This window comes from Triturus cristatus, chromosome 2_2 (genome assembly GCF_964204655.1).
Source record: "Triturus cristatus chromosome 2_2, aTriCri1.1, whole genome shotgun sequence".
NCBI classification, from domain to species: Eukaryota; Metazoa; Chordata; class Amphibia; order Caudata; family Salamandridae; genus Triturus; species Triturus cristatus.
The window spans coordinates 701,739,629-701,763,735 of NC_140582.1; the positions used below are offsets into that span (position 1 = coordinate 701,739,629).

The following is a 24,107-nucleotide window of genomic DNA, read 5'->3' on the forward strand; positions in this document are numbered from 1 at the left end:
GGCTTAGAAATGTGTAATACATTGTTTGTTTGCTTATGCCCTGTTGGGGTTGATTACATGATCACACCACATTGTTTATTTACCATGCCTCCCTGCTCCTACGGACTTTCATCAAAAGCGATATACCTTTGATGAAAGTCCGTAGGAGCAGGGAGGCCGATTGTGTACTTAGAGGTTGAGACAAATCCAAACAGGGAGTCCTGAACAATTGAGAAAACCAACCTTTGACACAATGATAATGCCACTTCCCGAATACTGAATTGAAAGAAGAAAGGGGACCGGCGAACTCTCAATTTTCATGAAAGTGCCTAAAGCGATTAAAAGTGGCATATTCTCAACATATGAATATTTAAACGGTGGCTCTTACGGACAATAAAGATTGCTTTAATTATTAAAACAGACTTACCAATCAACAGGTAACCAGCAAAATTCCGGAGGGTCATCCCCCATGAACATTTTATTTGAATACCTACACAACAATATGAGATTCGATTAAACTTTTTAGTCCTGAAGAAGGTGGAAATAATAAGGAATCACCGAAACGCTGCGTCGACTTTTAATAACTGTGATTAGTTTTTAATGTAATCAACATAGATTGTAACCCTTGTTGGGAGGTACTGTGGTATAAAATGATTTTTAATAATAAATAATTTTGTTTTTATAAAGTTACTTTTGTCAAGAATCTGGTATACATAATATAGGTTGTTGTATGCAATGTTTGAAATTGCAGATTATCCTTAAAAATTATATAAACACACAAATATAGTCTCGTTCCCGCTAACCTTTTACCATTTGTAAATCTACGACACTTGGCTTAGGGTGATATTGTATGCCTTTTCAGATCAATGATAGGGACCTTTGTGTTTTTTGACATATAAGAAAGAATGCACAAACACACAAAGTTAATTCCTGATATAAGTTTATTGGGTTTTCATGATGATTTATATGGTTTATTGATACATCATTATCACAATTATGACCATGATTTGTGCGATGCGAAAGTTATATCTTGTAATTAGATATCACTGTCGTCAATGGTATGTCTATGAATATTGGTATGTTTGGGTGACCCCTCTAGGGGGTCATCAGTGATTACACAATGTCGTCAATAGTATGCAAATGAATATTTATAAATTACTGCATAGCATTTAGTAAAGTGTGTAAAAATAAATATACTTTCTCTTTTTCTAATCAAAAAGTGCTGACTGAACAATCATTTATTGAGTGTTATTATTGTGTGCCAGTGATTCATGATTTGTAGCCCACACCACCTCCCTTAAGTAGGCCTGAGACTATTGCGCCTCGCTACCCTTTTAGAGTCAAGCACTACAATGGGGTGTTTGGTTCCAACTGAGAACAATTGAGGAACTATTACTTGTGCTGGCCACGCAACTAATAACCCAATTTCCAACAGTATAGAAGGACATATATTTGTTTGGCACAATCCTAAAAAAGAAGCACATGCGGTAATTTCAACAACTTGATCTTGTTCAAACGGATGCCACACAACTACTTTTTAGTGCCTTTTTAACAGAAGTCTGGATAGATGTATAGCTGTGACCCACATCTTAATACCCACTCCTCATCTCAGCAGTTGGCTTCCCAAGACTCCTGTCTCTTAATTCTGATGCTGGAGGTTTGCTATATTTGAACTCAGTGTATTTGCCCTTATGTGAGCTAATGGTCTTGGTATAAATGATGTTATCAGGTATTATGAGCTTCCTACCTGGTCACCAGTTGGGAGCCATTAGAAGATTTTCCAGAGCAATAATCGCTGCAGGTTGTTGCCTTTGTCCACTATGGTAGCTTTGAGAATGAACCAGAGCATGGGTACATGGAAAACCTGGTAAGCAGATTGTTGAGGTCTTCTAGATAACAATCTAGTGACAAGGCAGTCAATCTAGCTCTGCTCCTTTTGGTACCAGAAATATGGTTTGGGCTCGGTTCACTCAGAGAAAGTCTCTTTCTTCTAGAGAAACCCAAGTTTAGCTGTCCGGCAGATATGACCCCATGTCATGTAAACAAGGACACCCTCCTCCTCACTGACAGTGGTGATTCCTTACTCCTTAATAGCCTCTGATCTTCTTCATTGTTTGCTACTGTGATCAGCTCACTCTTCTGAACACCCTCATTTAAAAAGTGAGCTTTAGAACCACTGTTCTTAAAACATTCACCTTTTGCTTCCAGAAAAAATACTAACTCATCCAAAGTGTGTTCCAATGAGCTGTGGGGCATCCCATGACCGAACCCTATTATTTGTTAACTTCAGTCTCCGATTGGAATCTTTGAGTATACTGGCTTTCAACGACATCAAAGATGGCACACCCCATTTCTCAAAGGTCTCATCTGGTAGATGAGCCCTAATTCGCTAAATGACCACCTCTTTGTCATTCAGGTCTCTTTTATCTGGTAGATGTATTGATTACTAAAGGACTGCCCCTTTATCATTCAGATCTGGGTACAAATGGCCTTCTTGAGGATGAACACCCTAAAGACAGAGTTGGTCATGGCCGACTACTACAGCAGACAAGGCCAAACATAAGATTGAGTCAGTGCAATGATATTCAACAGATCCAACCCGTAACTAGCCAACAGTGCCATGAGTCTCGGGCCTTCTCCTCAAGTCTTCCATGAGCTGATCTACCTTTAAGAGATCAGCTCCAACAGCAGTATTAGAACTCGGGTTGTAGACATTTGTCTTATGCATAGTAGGCTTCCCTTGTAGGTCAGCGTAGACCAGGATATTTGTGTTCCCCGACTGCACCTTTCTCAAATGACATGAATTAAATATGAAACAGAGGTTTGAAGATTTCCCTTAGCTATAACAAATGCTATCAGTCACCATCTCCCTACTATGATTCTAGATCAACTAAGTTCTATATCGGGCACCTCACCTTCAAATATTTGTGGTGCTAATAGATGTCAATGGGAGGCGGACAGTGATGTCAGGTGTTGTAACTTGGCGGCAGTATCATCCCCCCAGCTACTAACATCAAGAGTGACACAGGCACTGCTACACATTGAGTATATTGTTTCCACCTGAGACAGGCCATAGTGCTCACTTCACAGGAGTAAACATCCCAGGTTAGACTCTAGGTGCAGAGTTTTCCCCATTTGGGGGCTAAGTGGGGAATTATTACAGTTTACTCAGTTTCACATTTTCTTGCCAGAGTTTTGGGAGACACAAATATTTATTTTGATATGAACGAGTGTTCTAGGTTAATGTACCCTGATTTCAGTTGTACTGGTACCTTAGAAAATGTTGCATAGAATGTGTCTATATCTTTCTCATACATGTTCTGAAGCTCATTTGCACTCACCACATAACCTCCGCATACTCCCACATTCTCTTCTTTTGTTCAGAAAGTGGACTTTGCAACAATTGTCTCTATATTTGTTCCTGTTTTGTATTTTTATCCTTGATTAGAGTGATAACTTTAGCAACTTCTTTCTTGAGTCACTTTGGTTGTATTTGTAATGTGTCTTGTATACCTTCACCTAGTTGTGTCCTGATAGTGTACACATTGTTTTATGGCAGAATTACTTTCCATTAACAGTTCAGGAGTAGATATATATTCTAGTTAATAAGTAAATGCAGGAAAATGTTTGCAGCTAAATCATTCATGTTTCTTTTTGCAGAGTCTTGCAAAACTGAAAGAACTCTTTCACCGAGACCAATGGATAGGAAATTCTGAGCCTGATTTGAGAACTAATCTGGTGAATTCACACCTGTCGCTGTCCAGGCAAACTTTAGATGCAGGGTCTCAGACAGACATTTCTGGAGATGTAAGTACCACATTATATTTGTATTCATATGGTAAACATCGGAGAAGTCAGAAGATATGTACCCTACATAGAGCACTGTGTGAAGCAAGAGGCTGACGCTTGTTGGCCCAACTGAGAAAACCTAATTAGGAAAGAATACCCTCTATAATGTACACATGTCTGTATGTGTCACGCTCACACTCACATATATAAAATACCTGTTTTTGTTTATATTTTTGTGAGCTTGGTGGTGCAGCTAGAATAGGGAGGAGCACCACCAATAATGTATTTAATATTGTGGGAAGTTGCAGGGAGTGCAGCAGCCCCTCAGCATCTTAAAAACATAGCAAGTCTCTTGAGTCACTAAATCCATGACACCAGGACAACTTACTATATTTTTTAAAGCACTCCTGACTGGAACTCTATGCTCTTCATCTGGAGTGCAGAGCCCCATTGTGGTTGGTTCTATGGCTGCTCTTTGTAGCTGAAAAATGTTAAATAAAGACTTGTTTTATTTAATACAGCTTTTTTGCAGTGCCAAGATATTTACTGTTTGCCTTGCATAAAAGGTACATATTACCTGAAGTATTTTAAGATTTTAAAACTATGGATGAAATATGTATTTCTAAATGGATTCTTTCAACGTTGCACGAAATGATGAATTGTATTTCATGGAAAGTTGTACTGTATATTGTGTATACAATTACTATAATCATTGGCCATTTTCTGACAAAGACAATACATTTTGTTTATATATCTTTGTATGACTCCTTCATAGAGCAAATAGGCCTACTTTTTACATTTTGATGTTCTGAACCTTTGACAAATTCAGTAGCTCTACCTTACTTAAAATGACACCCCTTATATTCAGCTATGTATGTCCATAGGAGTTTTGGCACCAGCCCTATGCCCAACCCCCTGGAGCACATGGATTGTACGCAGTGGGGGAGGTTGGGCACCATCAGAGTTGGACGTGTGAGCCTGGCCTACGGCAAACACTACGCCGTACATGGCCAAAGGCCGTGTGTGCCGAGAGGTTGACTGCCCGTGGGGGGCTGGATACAGAACAAGCCCAGTGGCCACCCCCATGTTTGCACTGCCAAAGGCCATGTGCGGCATGGGGTGGCTGCTTGCGAGGGGTTGGTCACAGGGCCTGGCTTGTCTGCCTATTTTGTGATAGTTATGTTATGAAAGAGAGAAATTGAGGATGTATCCATACAATTTGATATGAGGGACTACATTGTAATAATCAGTGGTGAGCAGTTGAGCACTCTTTTCATTCCTAGATCATCAGAGTAGCTCAATAGAAGATTAGGTGTTTTTGCCCTTCTTCTCTTCCACGCAAGTAAAGATCTATATGTTGTAATGGCAAAACATTTAGAATGGAATTCAGTAGCGAGATCAGGTGCACAGTTTGGCAGGTTAGGCTTCTTGCTTTCTCTGCGAGTGTTTCATCACATTTTACGTATCTCAAAAATTTCTTTTATACCTACAAAATTGCAACCCCCTTTTTTTATCCTTTCGAGTTGTATGATACTGTGTTTACCAAGTCTTATGCATGTTTCTTGGGTCTGCATCAATTGAATATGGGTCGTTACAATGAATGCTTTAACAACGCATTCCATACAACGCGGTTGTTACAACAACCGCGTTGTTTCTACATGATCCATTACATCGCAAGTCATTTCAACGACTTGATGTAGGGGTGCGCTGGACTTAGGAATAGTATAATTTACTATTCCAACTCCAGCATGTGCAGCAGTAGGGAAGGTGTTGGAATAGTAAATTATACTATTCCTTAGGTTAGCGCATCCCCTACAGCAAGTCGTTGAAATAACTTGAGATGTAATGGATCGCGCAAAAACAACGCGGTTGCTGTAACGACCGCATTGTAATGGAAGCACGTTGTGGAAACAGCATTGTAAACGCTGTTTCCCGTACCAATGCAGCATTATCATCTCTGGGTTATGCCTTTTCATCCACCCAGGATCTGGAACCACAACTACACATCGAATAGCATCGCCCCAAAGGTATTCTAGTTTAGCAAAGGGCTGAAGATGCACTTCTTTTAAAACCTTACATCACAAAAAGTCACTGTGCTCCTACACTTTCAGAACCCAGCTCTCCCACCAATCACTCATTGACAGTATCTTTTCCGATAATTGTGTAGACCGCCCTACTTCATTTTGGCTAGGTTCGTGAAATGCCGCTGTCCACCTATATATCAATCTGCAGAAAACTAATTTCTACATCAATTACTTAAAAATACATTTATAATAACCTGCTTTGCGTTCATCTTGAAGCTCAGCTTGTTTCTTGACAATTTTGTTGCATTTGTTGGGGTTCGGCTTGTGCATCACCCAAGTGAAGAACTGTTTGACTTCTAGCACTAAACTCCTCATTACCTTTTTCCTAGGAACGGAATTCCTGACCTCATGCGCCACAAATGTATTTAGTTTGATCAAATGGGCAGCTTATTCGGTTACACTTTTTTTTTTGTATTCATTCCTGCTGCTGTCTTTTTATCCATGTTCAAAGCAGCTTGTGGATCGGAGCACAAGTCCAGCACAGGTCATGCTTGCAACTAATCTGCCTGAGGAATGGATTTAAAATATCACCTGATTTTTCTCCTTTGCTTCAGCAGCGTGCCTATTATGTTGCTAATGACTCAGAACCCAGTTATTAGAGCTAGTTTCAGTTCATTTGATATTTTATTGACCTATCATCCTCAACTGCCTATTTCTTTCTGGCCAAAATTGAACAAAATGTTCACATTTTCACAAATACTTGAACTAGCGTATGTTCTTGTCCAGATGTATTTCCTTTCAATTACTGCTGGCCTTTTATAACCTGGTGATCGCCACGGCTGTAAGAAAAAGTGGAAATCTGTTGTCGGGATTTAAAGGCAGCACCTATCAGTGTAGAGTAGTCAGCAGGGAAAGGAGTTAGTAGAGTTTGTCGAGAGGGGTGTGAGGATGCAGGAATAGAGATGATCCATGTTTTAGTAGAGATTAGAATAAGGAAGTGTAAACCCATCCATTGCTTCATAGTATTGAAGCAGGAGGAGATCTGAAAGTGAACAGGATATGATAGTGAAAGAAGGAAAGGAAGGCTTGGGTATCATCATTCTCGAGAAGGTAAGGAAAGCTGACAGAGAATCTAATCGCGTCGAAAGAAGAATTTTGCAGCATCTATGTGTGTAGGCATATATTGAATGGTACTTATATAACTAAAAGTAGCTAGAAAGCGAGGGACCACTTAACAGACATGCAAGAGCCCAAGGCCCCCCAGTAACGAAAACGGCCCCTACTGCTGCAAAATCCGACCCAACCTTCCAGCCTCGCGGGGAAACCCGTTGCCCACTATTACTAGCCTGGCCCCGGCCTAAGGATATGGTTCAGAGTCATTTACTGTTTAGTGACAAAAATCTGTGCAATCTGGACTGAGTCTCGGAGGACACCCACTGAGAGAGGATGTTCGAAGAGTGAGAACCTTTAGAAATGTAATAAATAGTTGCAAGGCCAAAACCATTGACGGGCCTTGCCAACAGGCCTGAGAGATTTTTGAGGATCGAGTCGTTGACAATACTAGCCAAGTAGTACTAGTATGGTGGGTTGGTTGTTGTTGTGAGCTGAGGGGGGTGAAGTTAGTGAGGTGTGAGAGAGCTAAGTCACTTGAGTGAAGAGCCTGAAGGTTGGATTGGTTGGAATCAAGCAGCACATTGTTTAAGAAGTAGGTACTGAACCTATTGACCATTGAGAATCTGGGAATCTCAGAGAAGAACTGTTGCTGTGAGACTGTCCAGTAGTTGGAATGAGGGGAGAGTAATACATATTTTTAAAGTAAGGGGAGTACTGTGAATAACTTAAAGCACTGAGGATAAGTGGCTGTTACTTGAGAGGCACTGAATTGCCCAGTAAGAAAATAGAGAACACAGGAGGAAAGTGGAAGAGGCTGGATGATCCAAAGAGAGAATGGCTCAGAGGGAGCCCAGGGTAGTAGGTTAAAAGACTTGTTGTGCATTATAGTCAACAACGGGCCTAGTGCAACTTTTACAATTCAACTTTCAGAGTACTCCACCAGGGCAAGGCTGGTGGTGTGGTATGGAAAATCAACCCTGATGTTTATTTTCCAGCGTAGAGCAAAGTAGCATCAAGCAGATGGGTGGCAGAACCAGTATCAGTGAGTCCCAATTGAGAAGGACTTCATGGCATGAATGGTAAGGAGATAATTTGAATGCATCACTGCAGATATCCTTGGAATGGGAAGCTCAGTCACCTCTAAAAACAGAATTTCCAGCTTGCTGTAGGGAGAGGAACAAGTTACTTGTATTTCCCTTGTAAATCTAAGTAATTGAAAAGCACTTAGTCATTTTGTTTGCGGTTCCCACTGTAGATCAGCATTCTGAAGAGCATGAAAGCATGTAGCTAGACACAATATTGATGCTGTGTGCATGCAATACGAAGACCTAGACGCTAGTTCTACCTTCTATGGAGGCTGCCATGTGGCCTTAATGAACCAGCAATCTGGTGTGGTGAGCATGTTTAAGGTAAGGCCTCTGGGGATGTGATGGTGGTCCTTGACATCTGTAGACCCTAACAGAGTTTTATTACCCTCCAGTAACAGACCGGGGTTTCTAGTACAAAGAATATGAGAGGGATTACTGAGGGCAGTCAGCTTACTCCTGGTTTTGTAGCCATGTCCTGAGGCATCAACCAGAAACTAGTTGATGCTTTTGACTTGCATATTCTCTGTGATTTCTGCTGCCTTTTTATCTCTGGAATGCCACTCGTAGGTGGAAACCTCCGATCTGTAGAATCCTCTGAGCCAACATTTGTAGCTGAGGCCATTAGGGACTTCGGCACCAGGGCATTTTGGGGGGAGTAATGCACTTGATAGCTATTAAAACCAAACAGTCATTAATACAATAAGGAGTAGCCTTGTATATGATAAATAGCTGCTGTGATGATGGATGACGGATTTATTTGGGTAACTCAAATAAGTTGAATGAAGGATACTTGGATCTTTGTGCAAGGTGAATCTTCTGTATAAAGGTTGCATGTACTTCATCATCCTTTAAGTTGGTCAAAAGAAGGGTTTAGAGGAGGCAGATTGCTCATTAGAGTTTGTCTTTTTTGGTTGCTGAAAAGGAGGGACTCTGGCTTTGTCCTTTGTTGTTGTGTTTATCTGTTTGTGGAGGTTTTCCCTGTGGTTTGTAGCCAAATACTCAGTGATATGATTTAGAGAATAGTGGTTTTCTTTTAATGTTTTTGATGTGCACAATGCCTTTGCTTGACTCAGTTGAATGTGGATGGTCCACTCTTCTGTGTTTCTTACGGACGGTGTACTTCTTGTGATGAAGCTAGTTTGCTTCTTGACCAACCGTGGTGAAATAGTTGGGTTCATCAGTAAAGGGTTAGTGGTGTGGCCTTTTTTAGTGTTTGAGATAATACTTTCAATTTGTGGTCCCATTGGCCTTTTTGAGTTCATTGTTGAATATGGCCTATAATTAGGCCATTGACAGAGACAAATGATATATGTGCCACTTTTTTTGATTGATTTTTTTTTATCCAGGTGGCCTCTGTTTCTTGTGACGAGTTTGCTGGCAGATTCACTCAATATGGTGCGTAGGTCTTCTGCCTCAAGATGTATGTGGGCAGAGTTTATGCCAGAAGTCACCAGTGGTGTACTGTTCTTCGGAAGGCTCGCTCCTCAGTTCATGTACCTCTTTCAGTAAGGATAACGTCTTGTTTGTATGATCTAGACTGCTAAAAAAGCGTTTTCCATTCTTGTTTCCGGTGAACTACTGGTAGATTGTTGATGGTGCCATGTGTTTTGCCTTGCACTGAGTGTCTCAATAGGAATTTTTGAAATCTTCTTCCTTTATTACAAGTTCATTAACTATCAAATATGTTGTTTTTGGACCATCTTTTCCCTTCTCATTACATAGGTGCCCCTCCTTTGATGGATATTTTAGTCACCTTTGTCATTCTCACCGTCTCTACGTTTATTTATGAACCCACATTTTTAGGTTTCTCTAGCTTGCCTCTATCCATAGATATTGATAATCATGTACTTATTGTATGTTGTGCCTCCTCCCCTATGGTGTAGCTGACTTACTGCAAGGTCATTCTCAAAACTTGTTTTCCCAATCATTTGAATATGATCTAAGAAGCAGGTCATCCTTTAGGCCTGTGTCTTTTAGGTAGACGATTTTCCATGCTTTTCAATTCCAGAAAATTACTTTTTCTGCAAACTTGTTTCCACATCTTCTGCTGGCAGGTGTTCTTCTGACTCTGGCCTACATTTCCTTATTTCCATTTACAAGATTCCTCTGTGACTTCTGAGTGGGTTGTGTAGGTTTTTTTTATCGGCAGTGTTTGCTAGCCAGCCTTTCCTAGAAACGCATTTCTATTGACTTGTTGTGGGAATAATCTATTTTACTTCCTAATCGGGTAATAGCATCTCACACATGGTATTATGATCCCAGCTATGGATAGTACAATGTTCAGATGCAGCCGCGGTCGGTAGTAGGAGTAACTGCAGGGCGGTGGCGTGGGGAGGGGCAGGGTGGGGGTAGTAAACTATGGATTACGGAGGTTTACAGGTAAGTTAACATATAAATTAATAAAACAAATTTCGTTGCGTGCACAGCATCACATTTAGGGATGCAGTACACGCAACAAAATTCGTTTTATTAATTTATATATTAACTTACCTGTAAACCTCCGTAATCCATAGTTTACTACCCCCCCACCCTGCCCCTCCCCCTTCCCACGTCACCGCCCTGCAGTTACTCCTACTACCGACCGCGGCTGTTCAGATGTAACAATTACCAGTTGTCTCCAGGTACTCTGGTTAGTGGCTGCTCAAGCCCCCACACAGTCTAGGAGCAGGTGATGGTGAGCCACCCAAGATAATATCCTGCGGTTTCAAATAGTCATCTTTCGATCTCTGTGTTTGAGATTGTGTTTGTCAGCTACCCTATGCATGTCATCTGTGTGCAGTTAGAAGGCCAATCCCCCATGTCAGTGCAGCTGTGAGTAGGATCTGCACTTATGTTGCCCCCACTTTTTCTGATGTAAACACTGGTTTCTGGCTATAGTCTGGCTGAGTCCCTGCTAATCAGGGCCCCGGTCTCTCTGTTCTCTCTAAATAACTTGGAGTGCTAATTAGATGCACTAGTGATTCGATCTGTGGTACCATATGAGCCGCTAGTATATGGTACCTTAGGTACCAAGGGCATAGGTACTTCACAGGCCTACCAGGGGCTGAAGCATGTATTATGCCACCCCTGGGAAGCAGACTAAATCTGACACCAAAGGCCTGCTACTGCAGCCTGGGTGAGGTAGTGTTAGCACTCCTCACTGACGTATAGGTTCCCTATATCTCACCATACACACACATATAAACCTATCAGTCACCCCTAAGTCAGGCCCTAACAATCCTGAGGGCAGGGTGCTTAGTTTACAATGTGAGGGGGTGCCTCTGCCTGAGCAGGGCCCCTCTGCAGCTGGCAGAGTCTATTCTCTGTGGCTGTTTGTGGATGCGGTTAAACCATATACTCTTAAGTGCATTATAACCGACCGGTAAATGCTAACTTTGGAATGACTGCATCAAAACATGTTGTGTTTGGTGTCAAACAACTTGGAATCATACCCCCACACCAGTAACTGGTGAGGGAGTATGATCCCACCCTTCTCGAGGGGAAGACATGTACCTACTGTGGAAACACGGTAGAAATCTGAAAGAGCCCTGGCATCACAAAATGGATGCCACCAGCACACACACTGGGCTGCCCTCCTGCTGCTGACTGAAACTCGCAGTGGAGTAAGCCCAACAATAGGCATCATGTCACAGGGAGGTGTCACCACCTTCCAGACAGGATTTAGTGTATTGGGTGCACTCCTAGAGTGCTTTGAAGTCCTGCACTGGGGGAGCAGTAGGCTCCTCTGTGCATATGTCAGCTTAAACCGGTTCAGGGGCTACCTGCCCCTGCTCTGGCGTGAAACTGGACAAAGAGAAGTGGGTGTAACCACCCACTCCCCTGACCCTCCAGTAGGAGTGGTCATAGAGCTAGTCCCTCCCTTTCCTTTAGCATAAGATAGGGAAACCTTGCCATTGCAGATCAGATATCCCTGGACGACGCTCTACAAGAAGAATCCTGGAACTTCGATGTTCCACTACCTTTGGAAGACGGAAGAATCTCCCTTGGAGTCAAGGAGTGACTCCCCTGCTTGGCAGGCACCAAAACTTTGAATCAACGGTCACAAACGTTCCTGCTGGAGTCCGAAGTCCCTGCAGCCCCAGAAGGGGATTTCCTGACTTCTCGACGGCCATTGTGAGTCCCCAGCAGAGCTGAGGTGAGTGGACCCCACGAGTGATGAGGAACAGCAATACCCGGGTACCATGCACTATTGTCAAGTGCAATCCCTTCACAACATTCTATGAACTTGTGCATTGGACCAAGTGTGGTCCAAGCCTCCTGCAGGATTTCCACCGAAAATCAGAGGCCTACCTCGTCCCGAGTGACCGTGGGCTCCTGTTAAGTGAATCCTCATGAGGAGTCTTTGCGATCCCTTGCCCATTGGCTTGTGGGTCCCCTGAAGACTTTCTAATCAAACCAAAGGTTTTCCCTGGTTGCTCCAGACCTGCCCTCACTTACCGTCACTGGGTGAGTCCCTCAGACCTTGCTGGTCTGCACCGCTGACTTTCTTCACTTTCCACGGGACTTGCTGTTGCCAAGGCTTGTTGGCTCCAATCCTGTTGCTGACACCACAGTAAGCTGCAGACTTTGTGGGATACTCCGTATCCAGCTCCTGGTCATCGTCGATGCCTCCTGGACCTCGTGGCTGAAGAGTCAGAACACCCTTGATCACCTGAAATCACCCAACTTCCGTGGGGATCCATCTTCCTGGCCCCGGGTCACTGGCAAGTGACTGTGAACACTGTCCCTTCTGCTTTCAGGTCTTCTTCATCTTGAATCCAGCCTTGGATTCCACCGGACACTTCCCCAGCCTTCACAAGCAGCAAATCTTCTTTGGCTTCCATTGAAATCGACGACGCGACCCGACACCAAAAGACACCTATGCACCCGGCTTCCCTGGGTGAGGTAACTCGTGCACTCTGGTGCTCCTGTGTGTGTTGGCCCTCGAAGTACTTACCTTGTAAGTGGCTTGCTTGTAGACTTCCTCGAAGTACCCTAGAGCTTTAAAAATCCACTTTCGACTTGCTCCATTGAAATCAATAGGGAACCAGCGGCTGTGTTCTCACACTGCACGCGTCTCCCATGGGTCTTTTACTTACCTGTCTTGGGTGTATTAGTGAAGCCCCAGCGATTCTACAGGCCCTAGGCCTTGTCCCCTTGCAAGTCGACATTCCTAAACCTCTTTTTTAGTATATGGTCTGGTACGCCCCTAGGGCCCCAGCCATATTTGTGCTTAACTTATTGTGAAACGTTGATATTTGCTTATGTTCCTGACTTCTAATCTCATAAAGAGATTAGTAAAGTGTGTCTAGTAATAAATACATATATATTTGATATATATACCTGTGTGGTGTCCTTCCATTTGGCAATTCAAGAGATTATAAGGTAAAACCAGCTGCTGTACATTCCTCTGAGACTTAGCCTGAAGGCTGCTCTCCACAGCTACCACTAGGATAGCTTTCTTTAAAAGGTTGTCTTAAACCTATCCAGCATAAGAGTCGAATTGGACTGGTGCAAGGTGGCCACTATAACTAGTGACCAGCACATGCCAGGCCAACTTGTCACAGAATTGCTATTCCAAAGTCTGTTTTCTCATTCACTTCACTGCCAGGAAGTACAACGCTCTGGGACAAAGGACATCCTTGGGGCCCATCTACATCCCCTGTTACCTCCAGTAAGTTCCTCATAATGGGATGGCTAAGAGGTCTTCGGAGGCCATGCCCTCTTTCTCCACCACTCTGCAAACGTGCCTCCTGGCACACTGCTGGTTGGGGGATGAAGTCCACTTTCCTCCTCATGGATCTAGGGAGCCAGGAAGCCGTCCTGTTACCACCTGTAATTCCTACACAGCACTATTCCTAAGAGCTAGTTTGAGGCCCAACCCCCTTTCTCCACCACTCTGCAAACGTGACTACTACTTAAAAAAACGTATAAATTAACTGAAAAAACAAAAGGTTACAGGGACATTATAGTTAGGCTCAGATTTCACTCGTACAAAATCAGTGAAATTCAGCAGTTTTAGTTAGCTGAGCTAACTATACCTAGCTCTCCCTGCAATGCAGTGCTTATGATCTCATATATTACATCACTCATGACATGTCAGTGACATCATTTGAGATGTCATCAGTGATGTCATGAGTGATGTCACTGACCATGTCATGAGTGATGTAATATGTGACGTAATCAGCAGTGCATTGCGGGCGCGCGAGTTATAGTTAGCTGAACTAACTATAACGGGGGAATTTCAATGGTTTTGTACAAGTGAAAAGTCCAGCTAACTATAACACCCCTGAAACCTATGGTTTTTTCAGTGAATTTCTGAGGTTTTTTAAATGCTAATTCCTAACTATAACTTGCCTGAAACCTAAAGTTTTTTCTGTGAATTTCAAAGGTTTTTTAAATGCTAATTTCTAACTATGCCTACAGAGATAGGACATGTGAAGAAAGAAGAAAAAATGCATAGAAAGAAAAAAAAGAAGTGCAGAAAGAAGCAACAGAAGTCCTCAAAGACGAAGAAAAGTGCAGGAAGAAGGATAACGTGCAGAAAGAACAAAAAGAAGAGCAGAAAGAAGCCTTGTTGCAAAATCATCCTGTACCCTCAACTTTTTCAGACGGATACTGGTGGTAACTGAGTCTGACTAACCAGTCCTAGAGCCAGTGCTATGTTAAAAGACACTTAGAATACAGTGAAAACACCTACATACACTAGGGAACATTATGCGTTGGGGTCCCCCTGTGATTAGCATGACCTCCTCTGTAAGCCCCTAGTATATAATAGGGCAGGGGGATTAAAACTACCTCTTAAAACAGGCCACAGGGCGTTTTTGCACACGTTAACTCAGGCCCCGTCCCCTCCCTTCACCACTGTGTAAACACGCCCTGTGTCCGTTTTTAGTTGGGAGATTAAGTTCATTTGAATCCTGAGGGTCCCTAGGGTCCAACTAGCCCACTAGGTACCTCCAGTAAGTGCCACAGAGCTGCGTTGCAGAGAGGTGTAAAAAGTGGCACGGCCTGGACCACCTCTCTGCAATGCAGCTCAGTGGCGCTTACTGGAAGCACTTGGTGCCCCCAGGGGCCCTCAGTATTGAATGGAAATTATATCCCCAATTTAAAACGTGCCATAGTGCGTGTTTGCACACGTCACCTCAGGCCCCGTCCCCTCCCTTCACCACTGTGTAAACGCGCCCTGTGGCTGTTCTAAGTTGAGAGATTAAGTCCCCTTGAATCCTAAGGGTCCTTAGGGTCAAACTAGACCACTAGGTACCTCCAGTAAGCGCCACAGAGCTGCGTTGCAGAGAGGTGTAAAAAGGGGCTTGGCCTCAGAACACCTGTCTGCAGCGCAGCTCCCTGGCGCATACTGGAGATGCCTGTTGGGCTAGTTGGCCCTCAGGGACCCTCAGTATTGAAGAGGAATTAATTCCCCAACTTACAACTCGCCAGTGGGCGCGTTTGCAGAGTGCTGCAAGGAGGGGGCGTCGCCTCCGGCACGATGCCAGTCTTTTATTTATTTTAATTTTTTTAAGAAGGGGGGCTGTGTGGTTCCCCTTCTTATTCTAATTTATTGGCCCTGATGACCCCATCCCCCAGGGCCTGTCTCCTAATTATATTTTTTTTACCCCAATCCCCAGGGCCGGCCACTGTTTTTTATTATTTTAAAAAAATATATATTTATAGACACACCTAGGACATGCTGGACAAACCGTACGTACCTATCACCATGACGATTTGCGTGATATTCATTAAAAGGCGACTATGCATACAATGAATCCACGTGGAATGTATTTACACCACTAGTGAAGCTCTGACATGTCTGATGCCCTACCGTGCCTAATCCCGGTAGATACCCTTGTCGTTTATTTATACAAACATGGGTAGCTATTGACGGGCACATTTAATACACATGCACACCAAGCCATTCAAAGGGGATTCGACAAAAATTCGACCAAAACTATGCAAGAAACCCCCCTCACGATTAATAAAACACACATCCACTGCCGGATGTGTAATACTTTTTATTTTACTCTCTGGAAAGGGGACGAACATCACTTGAGAGTCACAGCACGCTCCTGGCAGAGCCCAAGGCTGTGTTACACCCACCATTGCCTGCTGAGTGCCACACACCTCTGTGTTGTATTCCACTAGCTAGTGCATATGCTATGACACTCTCTAGCCCATGTGCACTGTAACACCACCCCGTGAATATGTCATGCCACACTTGTCTTCGCATGGGTTATATTGCCCCATCTAACGTGCCTTCCTCGATGCCTATGTTATAACGCACAGTGCTATGCCATACATATTACAATCTGGGATCCATATCTTTGTCACAGTGCATATGCAACGTTACACTCCCCAGCACATATTTTATATTACAACTTTAGAGACTAGTTAGGTTACACAACACTGCCCTGTGCATATTACACTCCAAGGCGCATATCGCATAGCACGTGCTAGTGCCTGTGCTATCTCGCACTCTCCAATGAATCTGTCATTGCGCACAATGTATTGCATATTATATTTCACGCCCGGTTCATCTTATATCACACTTTTTGGTGCATAGTTTATACCATACACTATATCTAGTTTTCATTTTCAATCGTGCTCTCAGGACTATGTTCTATATAACACTGTGTTCACCTACCCTTTTCACGGGCATTACATTTTGCGATAGGGGGTGGAGGGTCAGGGGGTGTTTCTGCCAAGTGAGCCCGGAGTCACAGTCACAAACGTCCTCTTCTTCCTGAATAAAAGTGAGATTATGCTGCATACTTGTTCATATTTTAAGTAGTTCACACAGACACACGTTTTAAAAACAATAAAGTTCCTAATACCCGGCTTCTCTGAACAGTTAGCTTGCTGCCCCATCCCCCTCCTCCCTATCCTCTGTTGTGTGAATCCATGGACTAGCCTCCTCCCTCCTGCCATGCATGGTCTGATGTGCTGCCACTGCCCTCAATTTAGTATGATGTACCAGTCCACTCCTCCTGCCCTCCATTGCCCAATTCTATATCCCATCATTGACCTCCTGCTTAAACTCTGTGCTTAGCTTGCTGCCCCTATTCTCCTTCCCCCTGCCCTCCGATGTCTTTGTGCATGCCCCTGCTCCATCCTTTTTGCCCACCATGTTCCATGGACCTGCCACTCCTATCTACTCTGAGTGTTCTGTTGAGCTGCCACTCCCCTCCCACCTGCCTAGCATTGTCAGATGACTGTAACCTGTCCCTGCCACCTTCACCCTGCCTGTCCACATGCCATGCCCCTATCCTCTTCCTCCTGTCCACATGGTCCATTGTACTGCCACACCCTTCTGCCCTCCCTGGTCTGTTGTGCTGCAACTGCTCCTCCTGCCTGCCCTGTGCGGTCTGTTGTGAGGCCCCTTCCCCTGAACTTTCTTGTCTGTACACAGGTCCTGACCCTCCCTTCTATCCTCCATCGTCCTTTGTGCATGCCCCTGCACCCTCCTTCTTGCCCATCATAGCCATTGTGCTGCCACTAACCCTCCCACTTGCCATGCATGGTCTTCTGTGCTGCCATGGCCCTTCCCACCTTCCCTGTGTGGTCAGTTAGCTGCCCCTGACCCCCTCCCACCTTCCCTCCATGGTCTGTTTGTATGCCATCACAGTCTCACTGTTGCTCTTCATGGTGTGTCTTGCTTCTAGTGCCCATCCTGCCTGACCTCCATGGCTATCTTGCTGCTCCTGCCCTGCCCCCTTGCCCCCAGCCCTCTGTTTACATGTGCAGACCCCTACTCCCTCTCTCCTGGCTTGTCTGTTCCATTGTAATGCCCCTGATCCGTCCCTCCTGCCCTTTATGATCTGTTATGCTGCAGCTTTCTCTCCTTTCTGTCCATTATGGTCAGCTAGCTACCATTGCCTCTTGCCCCTCTGTTCTCTGTTGTCCATGTGCATGGTCCTGTCCCCTCCCTCTTGCTTTCTATGGATTGTTGTTCTGCACTCCCGTCCCGCATGCCCTGTGTGGTGTATTGTGCTGCTGCAAACCCTGATGCCTGCCCTGCAGGGTCAGTTTGGTGCACCTCTCCATGTCCCTCCTGTCCTCTGTTATCCAAGTCCATGTCCCTACCCCATTTCCTTCCATGATCCAATGTACCATACTTGCGAACATTTTGAACTTGGTAAGAGGGAGATTTTGAAAAAAAACTGGGGTATTGATTTTCCCGTTTGAGTTACATTTAAAAAGAGGAGATTGTAGACAGGAGACAGATCAAATAACGCCCATTTGAGCTTAAAAACATTGGAAGTTCCCTGGCTGAATCGGGTCTGTTGGCATGTATGGTTGTACTACCATTGCCTCTTCCTTCTGCCCACAATGGTCTATTACATTGCCACAGCCTCTCTTGCAAGTCCTGTATTGATGGTTTGTTGCCCCTGCCCCCCTTTCCACTGCCCTCCATAGTCTGTTGTGCTGCCACGGCCCTTCCTGCCTGCTCAGTGTGGTTAAATTGTTGCCTTTGCACCCTCCTACCTGCCTTCAATTTTCAGAGTCCGTGCCCCTGGCCTCTGCCTCTCAACAGTATCCTAATGAACAACTAGATTGCTAACATTCTATATTTATTACAAAAGTGTGGAACGCCTGACGTCATCTTGATGTAATCAAAACTGTAATACCTAGAGCATTTCCTTTAGAAATTACATATATGAGAGGGTTTTATTGGCATCAAAATTATGGTTAGTGCTCTAAAAGACTAAAATAAGGACATATTTTCTGAGTTTTCAAATAGCGACAAAGCACTTTTAAATTATTTGTTATCTTTATGTTTTTTTATCCAGTTGACCACATGATTAAATGTTGCACTTAGGGGAGAGGATGTGGTGTTACTTCCAGAACTGCAGACTTTGCAACTGGGGACCAGGTTGGAGTTTCTGCTTCAACTCGACATTCTGTGATTCTGGTCAAATCACTTATTCTCCCCATGTCTACAACCAAAATGAATTTGTTCTTGTGTGATGTAACCAATGCTCATGTAAAGCACTCCAATACCTGACAAGTCTGCACTATATAACACTGCAAAAACACAAAATAATAAGTGTTTTGCACACTTCTGTCATTGGGCTATATTTGGGCTACATCTGGGTGATTTTGGGCTACATTTGGGCTCTTTTGTCTCCGGTGGCCATTTTGGGAGATTTATTTGTTATGAAGTTTCCTAATTTCCTCATGTACTGCAGTCTCCTCAGTAGGAAATGCTTTCAGTTTTTTACTTTGATTCCATCATGAAGGTATTCAGATATGTCACACATTTGCCATAAATTCTGAATGTTAGCACTCTAGTTGCTCGTTAGATCACTGTAGTAAAACTACTGTTCACCATGGAAGTCTGCTCCTGGTATTAAAAGTGCATGTTTCAGTCTGCATGTCAGAATTTTTTAATGAAATAGAAGAGGATTTGAGAAGTCACTCAAAATGTGCCCTCATTTTCTTTCTTCAGCATTAATCATAATTTCTATGGCAAAATGAACCCCCTCATTGTGTTCCTTTTTAAATTAAATGTTTTACGTGTTACCAGTTTATTCCAATCAAGATGGCTTCAGGTGTGCCATACTTTTGTCATAAAGAAGACAGTAAGCGCTCTAGTTGTTTTTAAGAACACTCTGGGACATTCTGTTATTGGGCTATACTTGGGCTACATCTGGGTGATATTTGGGCTACATTTGGGCTCTTTTGTCTCTGGTGGCCATCTTGGGAGACTTATTTGTTAGGAAGTTTCCTAATTTCCTCATTTACTGCAGTCTCCTCAGTAGGAAATACTTTCAGTTTTTTACTTTGATTCCATCAAGAAGGCATTCAGATGTGTCACACATTTGACATAAATTCAGAATGTTCGCACTCTTTTTGCTCATTAGATCACTGTAGTAAAGCTACTGCTCACCAGGGAAAACTGCTGCTGGTATTGAAAGTGCATGTTTCAGTCTGCATGTCAGAATTTTTTAATGAAATAGAAGAGGATTTGAGAAGTCACTCAAAATGTGCCCTAATTTTTCTTTCTGCAGCACTAATCATACTTTTTATGGAAAAATGAACCCCCTCATTTTGTCCCTTTTTAAATTAAATGTTTTAAGAGTTACCACTTTAATCCAAGCAAGATGGCTTCAGGTGCGCCATACGTTTATCATAAGTAGGACTGTTAGCGCTCTAGTTGTTCTTTGGAACACTCTGGGAAGCTGCAGTAGAACACAAAGGAATCAACTGACAGTCTCTGCCCTTGTTGGATGTACTTGTTTTACTGAGAATGTCAGACTTCATTCTCACATGACTGAGAAAGATAATGTGAATTTACAGAAAATATGCTCTCAGTTTAGCTTATAGATCACCTTCCAAACCTCTGTGGGAAAAGCATGAGAAAATATTTTTCTCTCAATCATGATATCCCAGCAGAAGGCTTTTTCACATGGTGAAATCACCTTAGAACATACCACAATTCCTAAAATGAGTATGGTACCATCAACAAATGATTTATAATGTAACTAAAGTCTTAAAACCTTCTATTAACTGCAATGATTTTTAATGAGGTGCTATCATGTATATTGGTCCCAAGATGGCTGCCAACACTTCTTGGATGAAGTGCTGACAGCCAATCAGATCTCAGGATGAGATGTGTGGTTAGGCACCGCCCACATATATATATGATTTTACTTTTGATTTTCTCAGGAACTACTGAACAGATTGACACCAGACCTGCAAAAGGCACTTCCCTGACCTGAGGACTACCTCTCTGCCAAATTTCAAGTAATTCTGTTCAGCCGTTCGGGCTGTACCTTGGACTAAAGGTCCCTATGGAAAAATGCATGGGGAAAACGTGTTTTGGGATCCCCTTTTTTCTCGGCCCCGCTTGACGAATCACCCCGAGACTTTCAGGGTAGGAGCGGAGCGGAGCGCCCCACCTATTTTGAAAATTTTGCAAGTATTCGTCAACCGGCGCCAAAGTTATTCCAAATAGAATGTTGCGGATTTCCTATGGAAACACGGTCCTAACTATAACTATATACTGGCGACCGCCAGTAGATAATATATATAGGACTCTTGTAAGAGTCCCTCAAACCCAGTTAAAAAAAAATAGTGTTCTGATTGGCCCAGTGAGCTTTTTTTTAGCTTGGGCTAATTTACTTCTCTGGGCGACAGACTCCCACCGGACTGAGCTCTATGATTGGCTGCCAGCAACAGGAGAAGAATGTTGCTGGCAGCCATTAAAGGACTGGGGGACTTTGTCCCCTATCCTGAAAATGTTAAAAAAAATATATAAGGGGGCATACCCTGACTCTCTAGGCCGGGGGGGGGGACCCCCAAAAATCAGCAAAAATACAAAAAACAAAATAGCAGCCGGGCTACTTCCTTTTATTAATGGGAAAGTGCATGCAGCCCCCTAAAAATAAAATGCCCTGGGGGATGGGGTTCTCAGGTCCTAATAAGGCTCGTGGAGGGGGGCAACTTGGTACACCTCCCTTTTAAGAAAACATAATACCCTGGGATCCCATGGCCTAATGGGATTAATGAGGCTCGGGGAGGGGGCCACTTGACCCCCTCCTCTTTAAAAAAACATAAGGCCCTGCGGGGGGGGGGGGTGGTTTGCAGCAGCCAGGCTCAGTGACCAACGCCTGTCACGCACAGTCTAAGAACGTGTGCGGCGATGGTTGGATTAACTTATTGTAATAAAATATTTCCTTATGTTAACAAAAACAAAAAAAACTCACTGAAAAAATCCAAGGATTAAAGTAACATTATAGTTAGATGTGATAATCTATTTTTGTGTGAAAAAAACCTTAGGAAGTAATTGAAAAAAACAAAGGATAAAGTAACGTTATAGTTAGGTGAATATGTCAGTGACCACATTAACTTTTTGAACTAAGAAAAACACAGGAATTCACAAGTTATAGTTAGGACTGCTTCTGTCCTCACATATTACATAACTCATGACATGTTCAATGACATCATTTATGACATCACTGATGACAACATGGATGACATCACCGAATATACCACTGAGTACATCATCCAATGAGTGTGTTAGTTACATTTATAGTTTACTTAGTGGTGCGTAACTACCATAGATACTTATTTATCTAATTTTGTATAGCATGTGTCTAGCTAATAGGTGTAAATTTTTACAAAACGCATGTGCTCCTAATGCATCGTAGCTGTGTTCAGCTATTGAACATGTTATAAATGTTGCCATGTAAGAGTAACCTGTGTGCAGTTGATAGTTGACAACTTGTGTTCAGCATGTTCCACACAAGGTTTTAGGCTCTGTAGAAATTTTTTGCACGGAGCAAAGATTCTATGTACATCCTACTAAATATTGTAAGCAGCTTTGATTTATTAGACAGAATCGTCTCAGCATGACGATTTCTAAGTAACATAGAAGACTGGGTGCACCAGGTACTAACCTATCTACATGTGCTTGTTTTGCTTCAGAAGATGGTTTATCTGTAAAGTTTTAACCACAGTTTGAATAATGCTGGTTGTATAATCTTTAGCCACTTCAGATGTTGCTTCTTTTAAGCAAATAGTGCCTTTTCTGACATTGTTTCTTAGAATGTACAGTGTTCTGAGTAGATACTTTTTAATACTCTGTAGTGTATTTCTCATGAGAGTTTCGCTGTCTGCAAACAGTCTAGTACAGGGTACACTCTCTCCATAGTCTGAATACTGTTAACAGTACCCACTTCTCTACTCATATCAACTTCATTTGTCAATGTAGATATGGTGACTGTCAGGGGTTTGATACAAATAAAAGCTGTCAGTATTAGGACATTTGTTTTGGAACAGGCGTTCAGCATTTTTTAGGAACTTAGCTATCTCTGAACAGTTGTATACAGATTGAACACTGTGTGCAATAAGGGTTTCCCATATATCTGCGATTGATTGTTAATGTGAACTACGCTACCCGTGATGTACATGGTATAGGGTCAATGTTGCACATAACCTATGCTTTCTACACCTAAGGGAGTTGTTTCTGTGATGGCATTATTAATGCCTCATATTCTTCTGAGTTATTTTGCACTTACTTTCAGGCTACTAATGCCATACTAATTTATAGAGCAATATGTGCAAAAACGAAGCTTGGATGATGTCATCAGTGATGTCATTTGAGATATCTTCCGTGATGTTATAAATTATGTCATATGAGTGATGTAATATGAGAGCTCATAAGCAGAGCCTGGCGGGGGCGCAAGTTAACTATACCTGGTGTTTTTTTTAGTTCAAAATGTTAATGTTGTCACAGACTTATTCATTTAACTATAACGTTACTTTAATCTTTGGCTTTTTCAGTGACTATAAATATATATCCGTACACACACACATATAAGTTATTACTGTAGAGAGAGAGAGAGAGAGGGGGGGAGAGGGACACTATGGATTGCAGTGCATTTACAAGCCTTTAGAATTCTAGAGAACATAAAATAAGGAAAGACAAAAATTTGAAACAGGAAAGAATCTCAGCATTATTTCTGCCAAATGGACTATGGTCTGACATTTGAAATAAGGACAATTTGCTGGTCAGAAACCCTTCCTATCTTTGGTATTGGGCACGGAAATCATATTTTTAATGCGTCGAAGGAATGCCATATTGACAGGGAAGAGAATACCATCGTCTCCTCCCAACTAACATTTCAGGCCTCCCACCTCTTTCTTCCTGACTCCTTAAGACTTATTGTCTCTAGTTCACAAAGCTCAGAGTGCCGGCAACTATTGAACTAAGAGGAGCGAGCTTTGGCAAGTGGTGCCCTCTTGTGGCGAAAAGATGACAAATAGGTCTCTGCTGCAGCCTTTTATTTCTGGCTCTAGCAGGGCACAGACACATGGAGTTCGGTTTTAAAGATTAACACGTCTACACACGGGGCTACTATGGTTGTGTGCGCTTTTTGATACAAACATGGTTTACGCATACATATACAGGATAAAACATTAACTTTTTTTTTTAAATAGAACACAAAACAACCATTGACAAAGTCGACTGCAGGGCTGTTTACGTTGTCAGTACTTGCTAATAGAATGTTTTTAAGGACAGCTGAGGAGAAAGAAGGGCCGTCCATACAGTCAAATTGGAGAGCATGGATTGCTGTCTTGGGTGCAATTTAGAAGTGAGGTAAATAGAATAGCTATATTTCTCAGTTTGTTG

The 24,107-nt window shown here is 42.9% G+C and overlaps 1 protein-coding gene across 1 annotated transcript in view; it reads left to right on the forward strand.

The window, feature by feature from the left end:
- WWC2 (WW and C2 domain containing 2) overlaps positions 1-24,107 on the forward strand; it is an 851,690-nt gene that overhangs the window by 416,806 nt on the left and 410,777 nt on the right. The window contains exon 7 of the mRNA XM_085641882.1: positions 3,640-3,786. Within this exon, the coding sequence (XP_085498008.1) occupies positions 3,640-3,786 (147 nt within the window). The remainder of the gene's footprint in view (positions 1-3,639; positions 3,787-24,107) is intronic.